Source organism: Diadema antillarum, unplaced genomic scaffold (genome assembly GCF_040938485.1).
Source record: "Diadema antillarum isolate AM-2024a unplaced genomic scaffold, OU_Dant_1.0 seq00000089_RagTag, whole genome shotgun sequence".
Taxonomy (NCBI): Eukaryota; Metazoa; Echinodermata; class Echinoidea; order Diadematoida; family Diadematidae; genus Diadema; species Diadema antillarum.
The window spans coordinates 976,022-997,500 of NW_027271179.1; the positions used below are offsets into that span (position 1 = coordinate 976,022).

Here is a 21,479-nt window from a genome sequence, read left to right on the forward strand (position 1 = left end):
CAGATTAAACTGAAATTAAGCATGCCTCATTAACACGTTCTGTCCATAATTAATGCCAACTTTCAAAGCAGTAGCACTATCCTTTCAAAAGTTATTAAAATTGAAAGTGAAGAGTGTGGACAAGGTTTTTCAGGAATTAAAAAGGGATTCTAAAGACACACATAATCACACTATTCTACCAAAAATGTTCGAGATAAACTGCTAAAAAAAAAAAGTCAAGTTCGGCTAGGTTGACCCAGTTCACATTTTTTCAGTCCTCACGCAAAATCATTGTGTGCGACTTTATGTTTGTTTTGAGGTGCACGGTCACAAATATGTAGTGAACGTAGGTATACAGTATATAAAAGTATGTAGTAAGAGGCATTTGTGATTTCATTTATGTTCTTCCTAGTCACAATATCAATAGGTAGCATTTGTCATACAGCAGTGTACTTTGCCATACATGCCAATATTCACATACCAGTAACAGTGTATTGTATTGTTTTAATGTTTTGTGAGATAATTTCCTTTTTTTGTTTTTGTTTATTTCTTCAGGCCATCAAAAAGTGGAGTTTGAAGACTTCGGTGGCCTGAATGGACCACCATAAGAAAGGTTAATATTGAGCTTCAATATAATTATAACATGCGCATATACACTATATAATTTATGTAGATATGTCTGAGGAATGTTGTGTATTTCTCACACCTACAATACAATGCTTCCACCACCTAAGAGTGATGAAGTTGGCACGAAGTTTCTTGCATCTATATTGAAACATAATACATATACGATACCCTTTCTTTCTTTCTTTCTTTAATATAGAACAATGAAATGTTATGTTAGTAAGATTGCAGTGCTCTCATAAATACTTGTATGTCCGTTTTATGTTCAGGTAAACAAGATGTACTGCATACATTTACAGAGTTCCTTTTATGACTTGTTCATGCAACAACACACTCTCACTTTGATTTCCCATCACTCTTATTAACACAATTGCCCCAATTAATGTATGGTACAGGGTACTTGCATATTCCACAAAAAGAAATTCCAAGACATTCAATGATCAGATCTTGAAGAAAATTACCTTTTTAGGCAATGTAATACTGTAGAAACAAGAGGGATTTTATCATAAATACAAACTTGTTCAATAAGATAGCAGAAAATCAAACAATGACTACAAATGTAATATGGCAAATGGGCAATATTTAAGTAAAATCTTTTATCATGAATTTTCCAAGGCCTCTGGAATTATACACATTGTGTACCCTATAATTTTTCTAAGCCTGGAACATCATTTTTCGCTTTCCATGACTTTTGTATGTTTTCCATGACTGCAGGAACTCAGCACATCACATCAGCACACAGTGTCAACAAACCTTCCAGTGATACAGCAAACAATCATTGAGGGGCATACAATCAAGTGAGTAGACTCACACTATGCTGATCATAAACTACACGTATGGAGATCGTTTAACGAATACTCTTTTTAAAAATTAATACAACAAATAAAAACATATTACAGTGCACTCCTCTTATAACGAACTCAGTTAAAACGAAATTCTTGTTACACCTCAGTAAAAATTCAAGTTCCAAAATTTTGTCTATACATATCTTTATACAATGATTTGGATATACACATGTACATGCATCAAAAGAAAACTGAGGTCCTGAGGACTTCATTATAAGGGGAGTCGCCTGCACTACACTGCTGTGGAGAGGTTTGCTTATAATGCAAGTCCACAGAAGTAGAGGTAAGCATCATAGCAATTTCAAAATGAAAGACCACACAACTGTTCTTTGGGTTCAATATCTGAATTTATTGTAGTGTGATGTACAACTTGTGAGAAAACGTTCAATCGACATGGCGAATTGCAGTTCTACCAAGAGTTCATATAGTTGGCATGATGGCAGAGACCATAGAGAGCAGGAAAACATGTTCCACTGAAGCTGCTGGACAGTGTAAGAAGGTGATGACTGACCGATACCAGAGTATGAAGATGTGAGGAGCATGGTGGTGTGTTGACACAAGTCCGAGGTGTCTAGAACTGGATCATTTGTCCCTGAGAATGTAAGAAAGGATATGAATGTCAGTAGCTGAAAATAAACTATATAAGCTGATTGAAAAAAGCATACATATTTATCTGTATGAAACCAAGTACAAACAAGGATATCCCCCCCCCCCCAAAAAAAAAAAATAAAAATTAATTAAATTAAAATAAAATAAAATAACATTCATCAGTCACTGCAAGCTGATTACCTTTGTTTTTTCTTGACAAATCAACTGTCTCTCTCTGTTTGTAAGGCAAGCAGCTACAATGAATTTAAGACCAGGTTCACAACTCATCTTTTGAATAATGTTACTTAGATTTAAATTATGCATGTTATGACTATTATTTTGTAATGTGCAGTAGAGTATATTATCATAGTAGCTGTGCAATATTTCCTCTACATTTTTCTTTTGTTTTTTGCCATCAACATAACTTCATCACGAGCTGTAGAAACATTGAGTGTTGCTTTTGATGAATCGCATGTCGTCAATACTAATAGCACCTTCCTTCATTTTTTTTTTTTCTTTCTGTGATGAACCCATACAACTGCACAGTGTAGTAGAATTTGCATCTGAAACCAGCTTTGAGGCATAGCTTTGGAGATAGCAACTAAGAAGTAAATGAGGATGTTCTCTATCATGCTTTACACTTACCTTCCTCTTCTTGTCTCCTCCCAGCTCGAAGTGCTTGCACCTCTTGATGGGAAGCTGTTTCCTGAACTTGCACTCAGTACATTCCATACGTAGAACGATCTTCTTGGTTGTCTTGGCCTGGGGCAGAAAGGAAGTGACTTGTTCAGCATATTGAACTTGACAGGAATTCTGACGTACATGTATAGGTAACAATGTCACATCTGGCAAACACAATATATGAAAATCTGAATAACAATCTCATTATTTGATTGCTTGTGTGTAAATACATACTGTTATTGGTAGTAATATAATGGCACACCTGCCCTGCCATCTACATGTATGCAGCACTCGCAAGAGAGTGATGGTATTTGTTAACTTGCTCCTTCACTTACTACCACATAAATCATATATGTCATACTATGGGCATTGATAAAGTGGGAAAGGTTTCACCACTTTGAGTTGTGAGATGGCTACATCTTTGCTCTTGTGACATTCCACTTGACATAAGTTATCTCTGCAGCACTAGTAACACATATAGTCCATAAATAACATATGAAAAATTGTATGTTAATCATGTGCACTACTGAAAAGGAAGCACAGCCTGTACGAAGTAGAGAGCAAAGAACTTCTCAGTCATAAGCTCTTTTGTATACCGAGTTCCCTTCTGTCATTAGCTATAATGTTGGGACAAGTGCATAAAAATTCATTTAAAGGGACGCAGTCCTCACGAAATTTAAAAAAATATGTTGTTGTTGGTACCTCCAATGAACTACTTTCATCAAAAACAAACTTTCAAATCACCTAATAAGCTCGTACATTTCGGTTAAAAAATTGTGACTCTGCAAATGAGCAAGTCTTGGCGGAGAGTCATACGTCATCGATGCAGAACTCTTTCCAGCGGTGTTCTGCTCGTCATCCCTAGTTATTTATGAATACATGTTTACTATTTATTTTTATATTAATTATATATATAAATAAGCTTGAAATATTTTGTTTGAAATAATAAAACCACATATTGTCACATTTTATGAAAAAATCAGATATGATCATTTTGAACACTTGAATTGGTTTTCTGAGGCACGGCTGTCAACTTGAGAGTAGGGCATCAATGACGTTGCACCTTTTGGCAGGCTCTTACACGATCGCTTGCAGGAATTATTTTTTAAAAATCGCGTACGGAGACAATTTTTGATGTCCACGCGTATAAATTGGTGAAAGGTTATATTTTTTACTCTTCTTAACCCTATCTCTGTCACATAGACGAAGCCAGAATGCTCAGACATTTTGCAGTGCGCAGACATGGGATTGTTGTTGGCCAGTTCTTATTGTTATTATTGACGTAAATGTATCATGTTATACATCATTTGAAAGCTTATGGTCTATACTTTCATATTACATAATAATCTGAGTGAGGGCGCCCTCAAATTTTAAGTAGGACGCCCTCTTATGTCATATAATTATCTTTGCAGACTTACTTCTGCATGTTACCACCTCATTTTCTCACACAACATGCTCTTATATCCCAAAAAGGTCTACACAAATGTTGTAGAGAATTTATTCAGCTTTCAGATGATGTGATTCTTTCATCAGTAGCATAAGTACTTTTCATTTTATGAACAAAAGTGTGTGGCAAGTACAACCTACATTTTACACACTTCGCACAATTTCTGATTTTATGAATGAAATGTTGGCATGAAAGTAGATAAAGCGTGCTTACATTGTACATCTAGTCAGGATGAAAATATTAATTGATTATACGGCTTTTACTTGTAGTTTAGATTATTCTTGTCCTATGATATTGCCATTAATGATAAGATAATCTAAGGTTAAAATTGTCACTGAAAATATTCAGTCTTCAGAATGTCCATTTCTGTCGAGTATGCTAGACTTCTATTTGCACTCTCCTCATTGAAACAGAATTGAACTATCACTGTAGTCATTTGCTTTATGATAAACCTTCATTGAAATGAAAGTTTCATAAAGTGACGGTTTATTAGATAATAATGATCGACAGTCAAACATACCTCAGCTTCAAGACCGAGACTGTGCAGCTTCAGGTAGGAGGCTACTGTACCCTTATTGCTCCTAGCACCCTGCCCCGCTAGCCCCGGCTAACTAGAGACCCATTGCACCGCTGTCAGTGCTGAGTAAACAGCTACAACTGCTGCACGGAATGTGCAGTGTTCATTTATTCTACAGTTCATTTATGAGGCTGATATCACTGGAACTATACCCCTTCACAGAATTCAAAGATGTTGAAATCCCTATCCTGAATGTTTTCACTTCATATTTTACTATATTGACTTAGATAAAATGGATGAAAATTGACCCATGTGTACGATCTTTTTATCGCACACGGCGATCCTATCACAGTCCCACATATACAGATCGTGTAAGTTCTCCACACAAGAAACCTATAGCAAACTGTACACAATACATTGCAGTCTGAATGCAAATAAACATGGGCGGGGCCACAACAATTTCTTGGACTTTGAGAAGGCTTTCCTGATTGGTTGAAGGTGGAGCAGCTTTTTTTCACACTGGATATCGTTTCCTTACACTGTCAGCCATGTGAGTTTATAGAGTGGTAGTGTCATAGCCTTTGAAGTAATCTGTCAATCAAAATAGGGCCGGTGAAATCGGCCGAAGCATTTACATGGCAGGTTTTGGGCCAATTTAATCGGCCCGTGACACAGATAGGGTTAATTATCAGTACAGTGAAAATCTCAGGACTGCTTCCCTTTAATGTATCCATTAGACCATTGTACTCACTTTCTTGTGGAAGATAGGCTTGGTCTGTCCTCCATATCCACGCTGTTTCCTGTCATATCGCCTCTTTCCTATTTATACAAAATCAAAAGATGTTTCAACACTTGGCAAAGATTCTGACAAAACAGGATTTCTGGTATTGTATACGCCATATATTTTAGCGCGTCTTCCCAACAATTTTGTGAGTGGTTAATTTCGCGACTGTGGAGTACAGTACTGAACGGAGAAATGATTGTCACACTCATACCAGGATCAAAGTTAATATTGTCTTTTGTTTTTAAATTCATGAATAGCACCCAATTCGCAACATTCACAAAAGAAACGCCTTGCAAAATATTTGCTGTGTACAGTATATCATCACATACCAATTTGAACCAGTCAGTGTGTACCAGTACATATTCTTGCTTAGGAATAATGATCTATCTCCACTAATTTAACTCAGTATGATCTAGATGACAAAGAAAATAGGTAACCCTTTGATTGAAACATTCAGAAAATCTAAGGCTTGATAACAACAATTCCAAGTTTCACTGGACGTAATGTGTATCACGTTATAGCTCATTCCTACCATTTGAAGCAGTAAATGTAAGATATTCTTCAGGAGTATGTGATTTTGTTGTTGATAGGTTACATGTGTATTAGACATTTCTCCTTGATGGAAACATGTACACATGTACGTGTAGTTCAATGGATAAATGAAGGTCCTTTACACTTACCCTGCGTGTAGAGTGAGGCCTTTCCAGCTTTGTACTGGGTCACTTTGTGATTCTTGTGCGACTTGCACTTTTTGCAGTAAGTGCGGCGGTTCTTGGGAACGTTCACCTGAAATGGAATAAAATGAGAGTTATCTTAGTACAGTGTATAGAGCTTTCTAGAATACGTCAGGTCTTCTTCTTCTTCTCTAAAAAGATAATTTGTCTCATTCAATCTTGAAGACTATTGCAGATGTACCGGTAACTTGAATATGTGCATCCTAAAGGGAAGAATTATGCAAGTGCTGACAAATGGTTAGCATATTATATATTCATAATGGTACTTGGCCAAAAAACTAAGGACATGATCTACAAGATGCTTGTAAGTCTGTTACTCGACTACTGCTCAACAGTTTAGGACCCTACACTCAGATTTTGATAGACAGACTGGAACTTAGCTGTTCAAAAAGAGCCATGTTATGTACAGAAATCCCCCATGCGTGCACAAGCTTGCTCTGAAAATCCCACAGCTTGCATGACTTGCACGCTGTGTGCACTGGATGCAGCAGGACACTTGCATGAAGACCGCCCAAAAAAGGCTGATGGACGGCGGAATTCACAAAGAAAGTGACCCCGTAATACCTACAAAGTGATTAGTTTGCTGACGAATTCGAGTACCCACCTACTCTTATCAGCGCGGAACAGTAATTTGGAATACAGTCAACCTTGCTTCAGTCGACCACACATAAGTCGAATAATGGCATAAGGCGAAGGTCTCTTTAAGTGCTCTTCTCTTTATATTCTAACGATTTTAATCCCTCTCAAGTCAAATTTTCTCTTACTCTAAGCTATTTCTTCAGTCCAAATAGATTGGACTTTATAGGCAAGGTTGACTGTGTATGCACAAGATCAGGGCCCCACTCATAAAAGATGGTAGGATAACAACTCTTGCTAGAATGGCAACTTCCAATAGCAACAGCCAATCAGCAGGCTGGATTCTTGTTGTTTAAAGGTGCATAGTCCCGGAAGTGTAGAGGGCGATGTTGATGATATTGCCGATCACCGTTAACAGTGATACGAAGATTACCGAAGTTGAGCTGTAATCAAGAGTAAAGTGCATAGGTGTCGCTAAGTAACGTTGCCTTCGTTGTCTTCTCTGCACATCGCGCAGTCTGTAGTAATGCCAGGGTGCGTGCATAATTATGTGCTTGTTATTGTGCAGGGCTCGACACTAACGGTGGCCCGGTGGCCCGGGGCCACCAAAAACGCATGTCGGGCCACCAAAATTTCAGAAATGAAACATTTGGTGGCCTGATCGGGCCACCAAAAAAGGTCGGATGTTTGCCTTTGGGCCACCAAAAATAAAAGTTAGTGTGGTGCCCTGTATTATGACATCACAAAAGAAGTTTGCCAAGTTCGGTGCTAGTGCTAGTGCTAGTGCTATCTCAGCGCTAGCACCGGCGATAAAACCAAACTTGAAATCACGTCGGTGTTGGGAGTTGACCTCAAAATTATGACACATTTCCGGTTGCTGACGCTGGGCTCGGTGTTGAATGTCGTCTGTTGAACCAAGCTCCGCCGTCTGTGTTAGTGATTTACGCGCTTTTTCCCCATTGACTAACACTAGCCCCTAGGGATTAGCATTTTCTTCATTTCAAGTTCGGTGCTGGTGTTAGCATTGCCGTGCGAGATCCGTATTCATTTCCATAATAGATGCACGTTTTACGTGCAAAGTCTATGCTAATGCAGTGGTCACCCACGTAAAGAACACGAACACTCCAGACATGGCTATATAAATCTGAGCCTGGGAGCAAAATCAAGAAAGTTGAACTTTGGGAATGGATGAAATTTGTGACATTTTAATCCGTCTTCTTCACTATTTGTCTTAAACTTAGCAGTTTTGGCTACACCTTTTAACACATGTATTTGACTGTAATCACACGCCATTACCTTTTTCGTCGCGCAATTCCCGCGGTGCTGTGATTCCAACACCTAGTGCTGGTGATCGATAAATTTGATTGGTATCGCCTCGTTAACCCGTTGAGGACGAGTCCCGAGTATACTCGGGCAAGTGTCTATGGGAAATGCGTGTTGTAGCAAAATCAAACCGCCCTCAACGGGTTAATCTGACCGTCGGTGTTGGAGCTCGATTTAATGCTGTTATTTGGGAGCTAGCACTAGCACTAGCACTAGCACCGAACTTGAAATCATCCAGTCTGCGGCAGGTTAAGGCCTTTTCCAGGGTATTTAGTAGTATTCTGATAAAACGGGCAACAGAAATTAAATATATTTTTTTTATTGAAAGAGGTACCAAAAGCCTCTTGACACTGCATCACAATTTTGTATGGTGGACAATTACCCTAGTCATAACTAGAAATGTCGCTACAGCGACTGGTTATACCCCCGCCAAACAACATTTCATAAGCTTTGGTCAAAACAACATTTCATAAGCTTTGGTCAAAAAAATGAGGAAGTAGTTAAATCCGCAAGATCTTTCCTTGATCTTCTGCCATTAATATGCCGTTACCATGGCAACGTACTTTCGGGTACTGTCGAAAAATGCGTCTTGCACATCTACAACCAAAGGCACACATCTGTACTAAGTTTCATGGAAATTGGGCAAAAACTGAGGAAGTAGTTTGCAACACAAAATTTTCCATCATTTTGGCTCATAATATGTGAGCTGTTACCATGGCAACATACTTTTTGTCACTGTCAAGAAATGTGTCATGCTGACCTATATCCTAAGACAAACATTCAATATGAATTCCATGAGAATTGGAAGAACACTGATGAAGCAGTTTTGCCATGAAGCATTTTGCCCTATATTTTACCAATAACATGCAGTTACCATGGCAACGCACTTTTTGCCACTGCGGAAATGTGTGTCTTGCACATTAACATATTCAGATGAACATCTGTACCTAATTACATAAAAATTGATCAAAAACTGTGGGAGGAGTTCGCGACGCAAGATTTGTACCCATTTTTGCCCATAATATGCCGTTACCATGGCAACGTACTTTTGGGTACTGTCAAAAAATACGTCTTGCACATCTACAACCCAAGGCACACATCTGTGCCAAGTTTTATGGGAATCGGTTGAAAACTGAGGAAGTAGTTCGCGACGCAAGATTTGCAACGGACCGACCGCCCGACCGACCGCCCGACCGTCCGCTGATTCCTATAATACCCCCTTCAAACTTCGTTTGGCAGGGGTATAATAATCAATTTTATGCAGAAAATTTGCAACCACCAAGAGGACCCGATTTGCGACAGGGGGGTCCAGTTTGCGGCACCCCACACAAAAATGTCCCCCGATTTCTTCAAACATAACAATTTTTGCAAAAACCAAATATTTTTTGATGGTCCAACTAGTTTTCAGCTTGTTAGAACACTTTATTTGGGTTCATTATCTCGATCCTTCATGATTTCATAGTTTTTCAAGATCGCATTATTTCATCAATTTCCACCCATAGGGGTGCCGCAAACTGGACCCATCCCCGACATTTTGGTCACTGTTGCAATCCTCAAAACTGACAAAGGAAATGAATTTTTGAATATTTAACACAGTTACACAAGGAATCCTTACCATGCCAGGCCTCTTTTCATAAGATTTTGTATAAAGATACAAACAAGGGATGATGGTGGTTGCCTAGCAACAGAACAAAATCTCAATGTTTCGTTAACAAAGTCATACTTTTTTAAAAACAGCATGACACAGACAGTTTAAATCAAAATTATGAAGGCCATCATCCGAGTTATTTCATGATTCTGGTATCAAAAGAAAGCTCTTCAGTTGCTCTTCAAATAAAACAATTTAGAAAAAACTAGAAATGTCGCTACAGCGACTGATGCCTCCGCCATAATGCATGATTCTCCCAATAGGTGTCTAGTACAATGTCTTCACAATGTGTGATGACAGTTTCACATAACTGGCAAAATAGCGAAATAACAGGTTTGTCAGAAATATCTTGAATGTTCACTTTCCACAAACTGGGTTTGCTATAAATGTCTATTAAAGAGTGCAGGTACACGCATATTTGGGGAATTGAAAATTTTTACTTGACTTCTGACCGACCTTATTATAAGTTTATGCATTGAGTATAATTTTCAAGGTATGAAGAAAGAGTGTAATTACAGTACAAAATATATCTTTTTTTTTTATTTAAACCTAACCTTTGACCCTTAACCTTTGACCTTTGACCTTCTGGCTGGAAATTTCCAAGAGAATCTTCATTAAGTAAGACATGTACATATATCAAATTTTAAAACTAATAATGCAATCATTGCATATACTAGTATATGAGGGAAATAGTAACATTTTGAGGAGGTGACCTTGACCTTTGACCCCCTGACTGTTGGCCCATGACCCCTAAATTCCCTAGATAATCCCTGCCAGTCAGTACATGCATATGTACCAAGTTCCATGAAGATACATTGAACCATTTGCGAGAAAAGTGATATTGCAACATTTTCACCCAATCTTTGACCTTTTTACCTTTGACCTTATGACATGAAACTCTCTCTGGAGAATCTTTATGCAGTAGTACATGTCTACACTAAGTTTCAAGAAAATAACTGCAGGCATTGCATAGATATGGGGGAAATAGCAACATTTTTAGCATTTGACCTTGACCTTTTGACCTTTGACCTCTTGTTAATGTCACTAAAATCTACTCAACTAATTGTCCCATCATACATCATCCTTGGACCAAGTTTGGTGAAAGCTGCTTCATCCAGTTTTGAGTTATCACATAAACAGATAAATTTTAAGATTTGACCCTGATCTTTGACCTTTGACCTCTGTCGGATTTCACTGAAAAACTAATCAAGTAATTGTCCTATCATACTTCATCCTCCAACAAAGTTTGGTGAAATTTGCTCCATACAGTCTTGAGTTATCGCGTAAACGGATAAATTTCATGATTTGACCTTGACCTTTGACCTTTGACCTTTAGCCGATTTCACCCAAAATCTAATCAAATCATTGCCCCATCATACTTCATACTTGGACCAAGTTTGGTAAAATTCCAGTAAATATTACTCAAGTTATCGCGTAAACGAAAGCGGACGTACGTACGTACGGACGGACGGACAGACAACCCGAAAACATAATGCCTCCGGCACCACTTCGTGGCGGAGGCATAAAAATACCCTTCTACTTTTGAAGATATGGTTAGATATTCCTAGGGGTGCCGCAAACTGGACCCCTGCACCAAACTGGTGCCCCGACTCTATAGGAAACTAGCGCCGTGCGCCCATGTACGCATTTGACTAAAACACTGGGACCATGCACCTTATTAAAGGCAATCGGTCGTCGCAGGCGATTCGCAGCTCAGTAGAAAAGCACGACAAGCTGCTCCTCCCGTTATTGTACCCCCGTACGTACCGAATGCCGAACACGACGCTACGCAGCGCACCAGCGAAAACCAGATGGGGCACGAGAGCCGTGCGAGCCGTCCACTGTAATTTCAACATGGACGCCCGAATACCTACCGAATGGGGCCGAATGGGTGCACGCACAAAACCGCACAACAGCCATGTGCATGAAAATCTCTCCTACGGGTCCCCGTCGCGACACAACAGTAGAGCTGTGTGGTGTACGTACGTACGTATCTGGCTGCAGTCTCTGTTTATTTGCACTATGGTGCCAATTTCAGCAATCTAAGCAATAATATTTTAAAATGTCTGAAAATATTATATAACATTATTTTAAATCATTCATATATTACTTTGTTTAATATTTGGTATTTATAAATATGCTTTGATGAAGAAATATTAAAACTCTAAACTTCATGTATAGCAAGTTGCAATGCTCATGGCCATATGGCGGGTTGTTTTGATCTCATTGGCAATTGTCTGCTGCGTCAGCTGTGTTACAGTATGTTGGGCCGGATCGGAACATAACAAAGTTGGTATAAAGTCGTCGGTACCGGTATGTCAATATCAATAATGTGTGTGGTATGCGTGTACTGTTTCGGATTAGCCTTGGCTTTGGTTTAGTAATGAAACCTCACAATGGAGATCAAAACAGCCGTCCAACTCGAGTAAAACGTATCTACTTGTTTGACGCTATCGACGAGTGGAGAACGCAGAGAGACGTGTTCTTAGCATGCTTAGGACAGGGAGGTTTCCTCTCACCTCCCTGCTTAGGACAAGTAAGAGACCAGTGGCAGAGGGGGAAGCTTCAGCGTCAGCGTGCCGATGAAAAATTTGCTTTCCACTTGCTGGAGTTGCATGAACAGTTTTGCAGGAATTTAGAATGTGCAAATTCGTGTTACGGCATGCACGGTGGAATTGTAATGCCACGGCTTACGCCAATCAAGCAACCCCAGCTGACCAAGTCAACAACTTCAAGGAATCCAGATCCAGATGATGTGTAAGTAACGTTAGAAGTCTATTACATGAATCAATGATTGAAGTGGAATGACTTTTTCTAATCTATCTTTAACTGCTAGGGCCTTTGCGTTTCATCGACAAGTAGGCCTATTTTTCTATGTATAATTCCGCGAAAAACTTCTCTAAGTTCTCATTTATGTCAAATTATGATAACGCCGTAATCGAAATGACATTTGCTGGGTCAGTTTATCGCTTCTTAAAAACTGACCCAGCAGTAGGCAGCAAATGTCATTAGTCAGGGAATCGCAAGTAGTGGTAAGTTTTTTGTCATCACAGTATTGAGAATTTAAAGTATTTCATGTGCAAATGTAGAATCTAGATACTCTGTAGATACAGAGAGGTCACTTTCCTGAGCAGCTAGCGTCAACAATCCAGGTTAAATTTGCATAGCCAGATTTCATGGCTGCGATTCAAATACTGTTTGTCCCCATTGATTTAACTGTATAGCAAAGTCTCCTCTTTCATCATATTTAGGGGCCCTACATTTTAAGTTTGGTTAAGGAATTTTGATAAAGATTGTAATTTTCGTAAGCTTGGCAAAAGTTTCAGGCATCTATGTTGCATTTATAGTCAAACTTCCAATGCATTTGGTCCAATAATTTGAAACCAAATTCAAGTGATCCAGTGAAGTGTACATCTTTTCATGTGAATTTCTACAAGTATGTTGAAATGTAAATTCTGAAGAAAAAAAAACTGATCCTTTACAGTTGAAATTCGTTAAAGTTTGGTTACACCGACAGTGTCAGGTCAGTGGTAGTAACTACAGAGTTACAGTAGTGTACGTACAATACCCTTGTACGTGAAAGTTACAGTTTTATTTACCTTCACATCTTCATATAGGAGTGTCTAATAGGGATGTTGATTGGTGTGGAAGTTGTTGATGAACAACAGTTCATAAGAATCCATTGTTTTAATTCTAATACAGATATTGGTCATAGGTCAAGGGGCAATATGAACCTATCAGTTTGTAACATGCTAATATGTACAGGTATGAGCTTCATCAAGTACGATTAATTGGTATCCGTGGCACATCCCTTATTTGTTGATCAAAGGTACGCCTCTGATTGGTATTTTAATCAGTGTTTGGTAGAAAGCTAACCCATTACAATGGCTTTGCGATGTTACACTGAGTTGACTATGGACAAAGGTCTACTGTCCGCGATTTTCATTCATTTGTAGGGCATTTTTCACACATAACCTCAAATACTGATACCTGTGATAGGTTTATTTATAATGGTTATCCTTCACACTGTATTGTTGAGACAATAGTGTTCTGTTTGTTTGTGTAAGAGGGAGATAGACAATAATTACTTTATGCTCCTGTCTGAAGAAGGCATTACATCTTATTTGTCATGTACTTATCTATGAGTTTTAATGTTCACTTTGTGTGTGTGTGTGTCTTTTTTTTAAAGATTATTCACACCAGGCTAAGCTGACAGAACTATAGGATGTGAGTTTACCTAGTCAAATGAAAGGGTTTCGGCATTGCTTCTTACATATAGTATATTCCAGGCAGGTGATACAACGCTCACCTTCTTCATATTAGTTAGTAAAACAATGAAGAGTGCAAAAATACTGCATAAATGTGCAGTGCAACTGTGGCCGTTGGCCGTTGGCCCTGCACGGGCACAGTCGCTTCCCCGTCCTGAATTTATGTACACACGCCAGGGCAAGTACATGATACAGGCAGGGTCTCCGACCCAATCGTCCGCGTTCAGAATAGACAACTCGGCGGTAATATCCGCTACCCATGACGATGTGTCATCGTCCATGATGGCCACCCTATCTATTATAATGTGGTCTGCACTCACTAATCTGATCTGATCTGATGATTACAGTATAGTTGACGAGTGACGACGATCGACGATGCGATGAAGAGAATGCGTAGTCGTACGAAGTATACGCAGCTAGCTACTAGCTCATGCGAACATCACTCACATTACACAAAACGTACTGTCCCGCGCTCAGCAAGCGATCGCGAGCAATCGAGATACTATAGCGCGATACATTGCTTTAGGGATGTCTTGCGCACACACACATTTCGCTTCGTAGCAACTTCGGAAGCGAGTTTACGTGCTGCCGCCCGCGGCTGAAATATGTCCATGTATCCTCGCGACTGGGTGTCTTTAAATACCTTGACAATTGCCATTCCAGCAGGAGTTGCTATCATATCAACTTTTTATGAAACGGAGCCCAGGTAAGTTCTGATTTCATTTTTCGTATACTGTAAAACATGATATATTCGCGGCATGAAATTTTCGCGAATTGGAGCCGACAGCCCTTTTCGTGGCATGAAATTTTCGCGAATTGCCACTGGTGTTCAATGCATATAGTGTAGACAAAAACTTTCGCGTGCATTTTAATTTCGCGAATTTTGGCGCTCGCGAAATTCGCGAAATTAAAATGCACGCGAAAATTCCTCGTTTTACAGTACCAATATTTGTGAAAATTTGCAAAATGATGTTGGACTTCACTTTCATGGGGGACTGATTCGTGCATGGAGAGGGGAGAACCGCAGAAATAAGCACCAAAAAATTCAAGTAGGATGAGGCCAATAAAATAGGTTTGGCAGCCCTGCACTGAGGCTGAGCAAACCCACTGGCACCCATGTTTCAGTGGGTCGCTGCACATCAGTTGATTGAAACTGATTTGTGTAAAAAAACCAAAAACAACAAAAACAAAAACAGAGAATTTTTTTCATCTTTTCATTGTGGGGCGCTCGAAGTGAACATGTGATGTAGACACCGTAGTTATGGGTAAAGTCGGCCTAGCGGGTAAAGTCGGCCCCCAGCGCGCGCAGTATACTTGGGTGACCCGCACCTCGTCATAGTTAATGTTTGCGCATATTTGAATCACATTTCGCCACTGAAATTCTTTGAAATTCAACTCACATATACAGGAAAAATGCTGAAAATTCCAATGGAATCACAAGCTCACTGATCGATATCGAAAATTTGCAGCTATCGTCGTCAAACGCGAACGATGCGAAAAAGTTGCGCACTTAGGAAGGGGCCCGCAACTCGTCCCCCGCGCTCCCGTAGACAAAGCACGTAAAAGATGCGTGCGGGGACAGTGGTGATACTTGTATCACACGTAGGGTCCTATTCCGATTAAAATTTCAGATGTTTGCTAAAAACTGTTCGGTTTTCACCAAAATTTGCTTAGTTGTGGTAGCCCTGCCAATTTTCAAGCGTACTGAACACAGTCCCGGGCATAAACATTTTGTTTAGTGCGCTTAAAACAATTTTAAGCGGGGTGACGGTATTTGGGCCCCTGACGAGGTACGGGCACCTCACTATACAACTACTTGTACTGCGCGCACTGGGGGCCGACTTTACCCACTAGGCCGAGTTTACCCATAACTACGGTATGCATAACACTAAGTAACAAGTTAAAAAATCACAGCCAGCCCAGGGCAAACTTGCAACAATTTATATGTCAGATGTGAGATCAGAGATGGATGATAAGTGATATGGGGGCCACATGGATGGGCATCTCACCCTGGTGAGGGCCTCATGAGCCGAAGCTGCCGAGGCTGAGGCCCGGCCCTCCTCATGAGCGGGTTTCTCGGACTGCACTGGATAGCCGCTGTAGATCTAACGTTTCTAGGCCTACGCTACGTCTACAGTAGATGTCTAGCTAGGTAGTAATACTATTTAGTATGGTAGCCCTACTACATATCGACCACCGTCTTTTAAACTGACCGCGCATAATTCGCGCACTGAACACTTAGTAAGCACTTTTCTGCGCGCAAAGCACATAAAAATGGATTGGCTTTGAATGGTAGATGAGGATGGTGTGGGAAAACGCGATAATTCACTGTTCATTAATGGTTTTAATCAAGGACCAAATTTTGAATGAATATTTTCACCGAATCGTAAGGACATCACAATGTAATGTCTATGGAAGTTTCTAAAAGGCTTCTAAAAAGCTTCGTACAACACGGTGTTCAATACAACTCGGTTTGCGTGCATTGTCAATGCAAAAACAGCGGTCGATCCTAATAACGCGATTTACTGCGGGGAGCTGAAACGAGGCCACGCAAGTTCGTCGGCGATATTTTTGCACTGAAACTTCGAATCGAAAAGGGAACAACGGCATTTGATAGAGCTGGATTTTCTCAATCACGTAGGTCAAGTTTTTTACGTGAATTTCAGTGTTAAATATTCTTATCAAGCAAATAAACATTAGGCAGTCGATGAGTAGTAGGTCCAACCCTACAGGTAGGGACAGGCAGTGGTATGATGGAGCCTAGACTCTATGGCCCGAATTCATGAAGGTGGTACAAATGAAACAATGGTTTAAACCATGGACAAAAACCAGGGAGCGCCAAGTGTCGCACGGAATATTTCGTTACGAAATTGGTCATTTCGTCGACAAAATGACCGTTTCGTTAACGAAATTATCATTTTGTGGACGAAATGTTCATTTATGTACTAAATATTGTCATTTCGTTACAAAATAATCATTTCATCGACGAAATGACTGATTTCGTAACGAAATATTCCATGTGACACTTGGCGCTCCATGGTTTTTGTCCATGGTTTAAAGTTAAACCATGGTTTCATTTGTACCACCTTCGTGAATTCGGGCCTATAGGTCTATATCACCAGTCGACAGAAAGATCCGTCTGTCCGGAGGACTCTTTTATATTTTGCCATTAACGCTGTCCTCCGTAGACAGACGGAAGGTACCTGTTACCAGTATGGTTGGGTGTTCATAATACTGGACACCTAACGTTTTTCTATCAATAGAAACGTGAAAAATCTCACAATTTGCCTGAAATTTTACTCACGTGTGGAGAAAATACTCCGGATTCACAAGCGCGCACTGATAATGCGATCTGAGGTACGCGCTCTTAGATGGCAGCTTCGAACGCGTGGGGTGTCATTTTTTCCGCACTCGGTTGCCCTGCTCATTTCAACCGACCACCCTGAGAATACGTATAAAGGGCACTTAAATGCGTTTTTTCGACAGGCCGCTGTTTTTTTCTAGCCGTCATTTTTTCCCCAATAATATTTGAATATATTTTGAATCCTTCGATATTACTTTTGAGGAACTGTTGGATGAATTTGACTTGATTTTCATTAGGAAACTTTTCATCGTAATTGAAATAAATTAGATGAGTCGGTTTGTTGTTTCACATTCATTTCTCGTTTCTGCATCAACTCGTACGGTCGTAGCGGGCGACAAAATGTTTATGTCATGTATATGTGTAACGTGTGTGCACGATCGTACAAGCGGCGGTGACAATTTTGCGGTCAAAATCGTCAAATTTATTACGGAAGGATACTCTACATCTAACAACGAGTCAGCAAAGGTAGGCCTAGTTATATGTAGTTACACGATAAACCTTACTCGATTTTGCTAAATTTCGGTAATTTAGAGGGAATACTTAGAGTAACTGCGTCAGTAAGCGGCCGTGCAGCCGTTCGCGGCAGGTACAACATACACGGTAATATACAGCTAAACACAGCATTGCACTGTTACATACACACTACACATATACTAACACACTAGCAATCAACAAAAACCAACCGATAAAATGGGCACGATCTCTGACGAAAGTGAAATTTTCTCACCTAAATGACAACATATCGCATCCAAAATGAAATTTTCAGTACTTCTTAACATAACAGTTAAGAAACAATGGTCCAAGAAACTGGATTTTTTGTCGTTTTCTCGATGTTCCTGGATTTTGAAAACATATCCTCACGTAAAATAGAATTTTCGCGAGCCGATGTGGGCCGCCATTTTTTTCGGAAAGTGGATGTTACCATCGAAAAAAAATGAGAAAAACACGAGAAAGACATCAACAACACCGCCAGAATTGCGATCTTGTTTGCGGCCAATGCATTAGCGCACGCTATTTTCACGTGCTTTCGCAATGGGAATTGGCGCTTACGCAATGTTCGCGAGACATGTGAAGGCGTTCAGCCAAAGATCGCGGGGCACGCGCGTATTGCATAGGGATTGTACATCGTGCCGCAAGCAGAAATACTACGTCGCATATCGCCTTTATCGGCGAAAATTGTGCCGGGTTTTGCCCTGGTAAATCATGAAAACTGCGTTGGTCAATGGTAAATTTCTTTCATAAAAACAATTGCGTTAATGAATAATCTTGTCTATGATATATGAAATGGTTGAAAATAATTTGCCTGATTTGTTTACAAGTTGGAAAAACTCTTAACAATGCTTAAACTGCCGCAAACAGGATATTTTACTCTAGTTGTTTTCGCCACATTTTACTCGGTAGCGTAGCCCAGTGAAGAATCGAACACCGTTGCGCGTAGTCCCATGCGTACATTTTCTTTCTGTACGCGCAATGCCATTATAATGCGCGGCCGGTCGTTATGGACCCGGTCGGTAGGTTGGACACCTACCATACCCATTGCTGTGTGGATATTCTTAACCACTGTCTCTATGGAAAATTGGGTGAGGTACCTCACCCTTCTCGATTGCGTCTAATTCACGGCCCTAGGTCGGCAAATTTAAGCTTGTATAGTGAAATCAACTATTCAAGAATACATTACACTCACCAGATTAATGAATAATCCAACATTTCGGTAGAATTTTCAACGTAAAACACACATCAACCAGCCCATCGCGTCGTCACGTTCAAACTGCAGAAACATACAGCATGAATCTATTAGCCAATCACATGTGCGGTAGTTTCTACGTGTTTTTTTACTAAAACACGTTGTGACGTACCTCGCATGTGATTGGTTTACAGATTCAAAATGGCGACTTACGGCTAGCGAACGGCGATGTTGCGATATGGATAAAATTTCTGCATTATAACCAAGTTACCATGGTTACTGTAAGTATTTCGATTGCACAATGTGAGAAATTAACCCCAAATATTGCTGCATATCTAAATGTGTCATGTCATGTCAAACTTGTTTGAATGTAAAAAAGCTGTCTGAAATTTGGTTTATCGTAACGTTTGATCTGTGCGCGATGCTCCACACAGGAGCCGGGATCATTGACTTCGGTCTGTCTACGGAGGGGATCCGTGAAGCCAGACGCAGTCTCCGCGGAACATTCCCCGACGGACAGATACAGACCGATCTTTCGGTCAATATCACGAGCAGACTATCCTATGTCCTAACAAGTTAGACTTAGAAACTCTTTATTTTGTATCGTTACTTTACACTGCGGTTCGTGTTCGATACTTAGATTGGAAGTGCAAGTGTGTTGTGTATGCCACAGTGGTGCAGTGCATGGCTGTATAATTTATGAGCGACTCTCGAGGCTTAACGAGCAAGACGAGGGCGACGTTGTTTTTGCTCGTCAGTCGAGACTACGAAAAATTATGCAGGTCACTGTTTAAGTTGTAGATGAGGCAAATTAAGTAAATCTACAGAAGGGGATACTACTTTTTTCGATTCATTCTTATCGCTTTTAAACCAATGAAACTGTATTCTCTGTCGCTTAGTTTACACCCTGTAACTAAACATAGGCCTACTTTCCAGTGGTTTACACGCACCAGTCTCAAATACGAACGGACATAGGATAGACCGTCACGTAAAATACAATAATTTTACATAATAACTTCACATTATGTCTAAAAGTCAAGAGAAAATACGTTAATATGGCTATTACTTCAGGACAGTAGTTCATCTAAAAAAGGATGAGAAACATTAAGCTGAGATTTTGATAGATTAGTTCGCATCATCGTAGGCATTACCATGTTGAGATATTTCCTCACACAGAAAGACCGTGAAAAGGTACGCACTGACTAACTGTGAAGTGATATGATTGGCTCCCTAGTACGACAGCGATTTCTAACATCAGCTCTGATTCGTCAAATTCTGGCAGCTATGGTGTTTTTAAATACACCAATTTACAATCAAAGAGCTTACCACGGCGAACATAAATATTCGGTACTCTTATCTACTGTATGACAATGCACATCTTGTAGGGAAGTGTACATGTCAAGTATTCAGTACTTGAGTATACTAGTAGGTCAGGGGCGGATCCAGGAGGGGGCTCACGCACCCCCATTTTATTCGTTTTATTTTTTTATTTTTTTGTAATCAAAAATAAAGAGGGGCGCTTGCCCGGTGCGCCCCGCCCCCTAGATCCGCCAGTACTGTAGATGCATATGTGTACAAGAAATACCGAAGAGTAGTGCAAATAAACAGCCAGGAAAAGTTACATCGGAGAGAATTGTATAGTACATAAAAAATAAGCTGAAGAGCTATGTAGTCACATGTATAGGCCTATCATGAGATTTATACAAATAGGGCCTACAATAGCATCTCATCTTATTCATGTTTGTTTTTTTTTTAAGACAAGAAGGAGCTCTTGAAAGAAGAAGAAGGACAAAGAAGGAGAAATAAAAGAGATGAAACATCTACTAGTAATTAAAGGTTTTCTAAATGCAATTACTTTAGCTTCAAGAATCAGAAGTATCACTGTAAACTTAACTTTCAATCCGAAGCTGCTTGTTTGCGCTTTACACTTGGGAAAAATAAAGAAATGATCTAGTCTTTTCATGTTACAAATAATTTTCTAAAGGACAATCCAAAGGTCACCTCCATATGTATGTGAATTGAGAGAATGCAGCAATATTGATAGAAACACATCAGTGAAAGTTTAAGGAAAATCAGACAATCCGTTCAAAAGTTATGAATTTCTGAAAATATAAAAAGCGCATCGCTGGCCCTGGATAGTATTGCTGCATTCACTCAATCCTCATAGGAAGGTGAACAGGCCTATGCGTCATTCTTACGCCATGTCTGGAGCTTACGGGGAAAAAAAATAATGCTTTGAACAAATTGACTACATTCGTACCATATACGATTCCGGGATGCGATACCGTACGGTAAGTGGTTGGAAGTCAGCATTTAAACTTAAGTTACAGGTGCGTGAGAACTAATATTGTCTAAATGACTATGACTCTTTTTACTTTACTTCAAACTCATGTGTGTCCTCGATTTATTTAGGTCTA

The 21,479-nt window shown here is 39.8% G+C and overlaps 1 protein-coding gene across 1 annotated transcript; it reads right to left on the reverse strand.

Annotated features, from left to right (window-relative positions):
- Positions 1-1,759: 1,759 nt before the first annotated feature.
- Positions 1,760-20,235, reverse strand: LOC139726536 (large ribosomal subunit protein eL42-like). Its single transcript, XM_071637518.1, has 5 exons — positions 20,214-20,235; positions 6,146-6,251; positions 5,433-5,500; positions 2,682-2,798; positions 1,760-2,040 (listed from the first exon to the last, which is right to left on the reverse strand). The coding sequence occupies exons 1-5, from the start codon at positions 20,214-20,216 to the stop codon at positions 2,020-2,022; spliced, it is 315 nt and encodes a 104-aa protein (XP_071493619.1). The 5' UTR covers positions 20,217-20,235; the 3' UTR covers positions 1,760-2,019.
- Between the last annotated feature and the right edge of the window lie 1,244 nt (positions 20,236-21,479).

Bases quoted from the DNA above. Each gene is read 5' to 3' on its own strand.
- LOC139726536 (XM_071637518.1), bottom strand. The intron at 2,799-5,432 runs GTGAGTACAATG...TTTCTGCCCCAG, and splicing joins AGCCTATCTTCCACAAGAAA to GCCAAGACAACCAAGAAGAT. The intron at 2,041-2,681 runs GTAAGTGTAAAG...TTACATTCTCAG, and splicing joins GAGGAGACAAGAAGAGGAAG to GGACAAATGATCCAGTTCTA.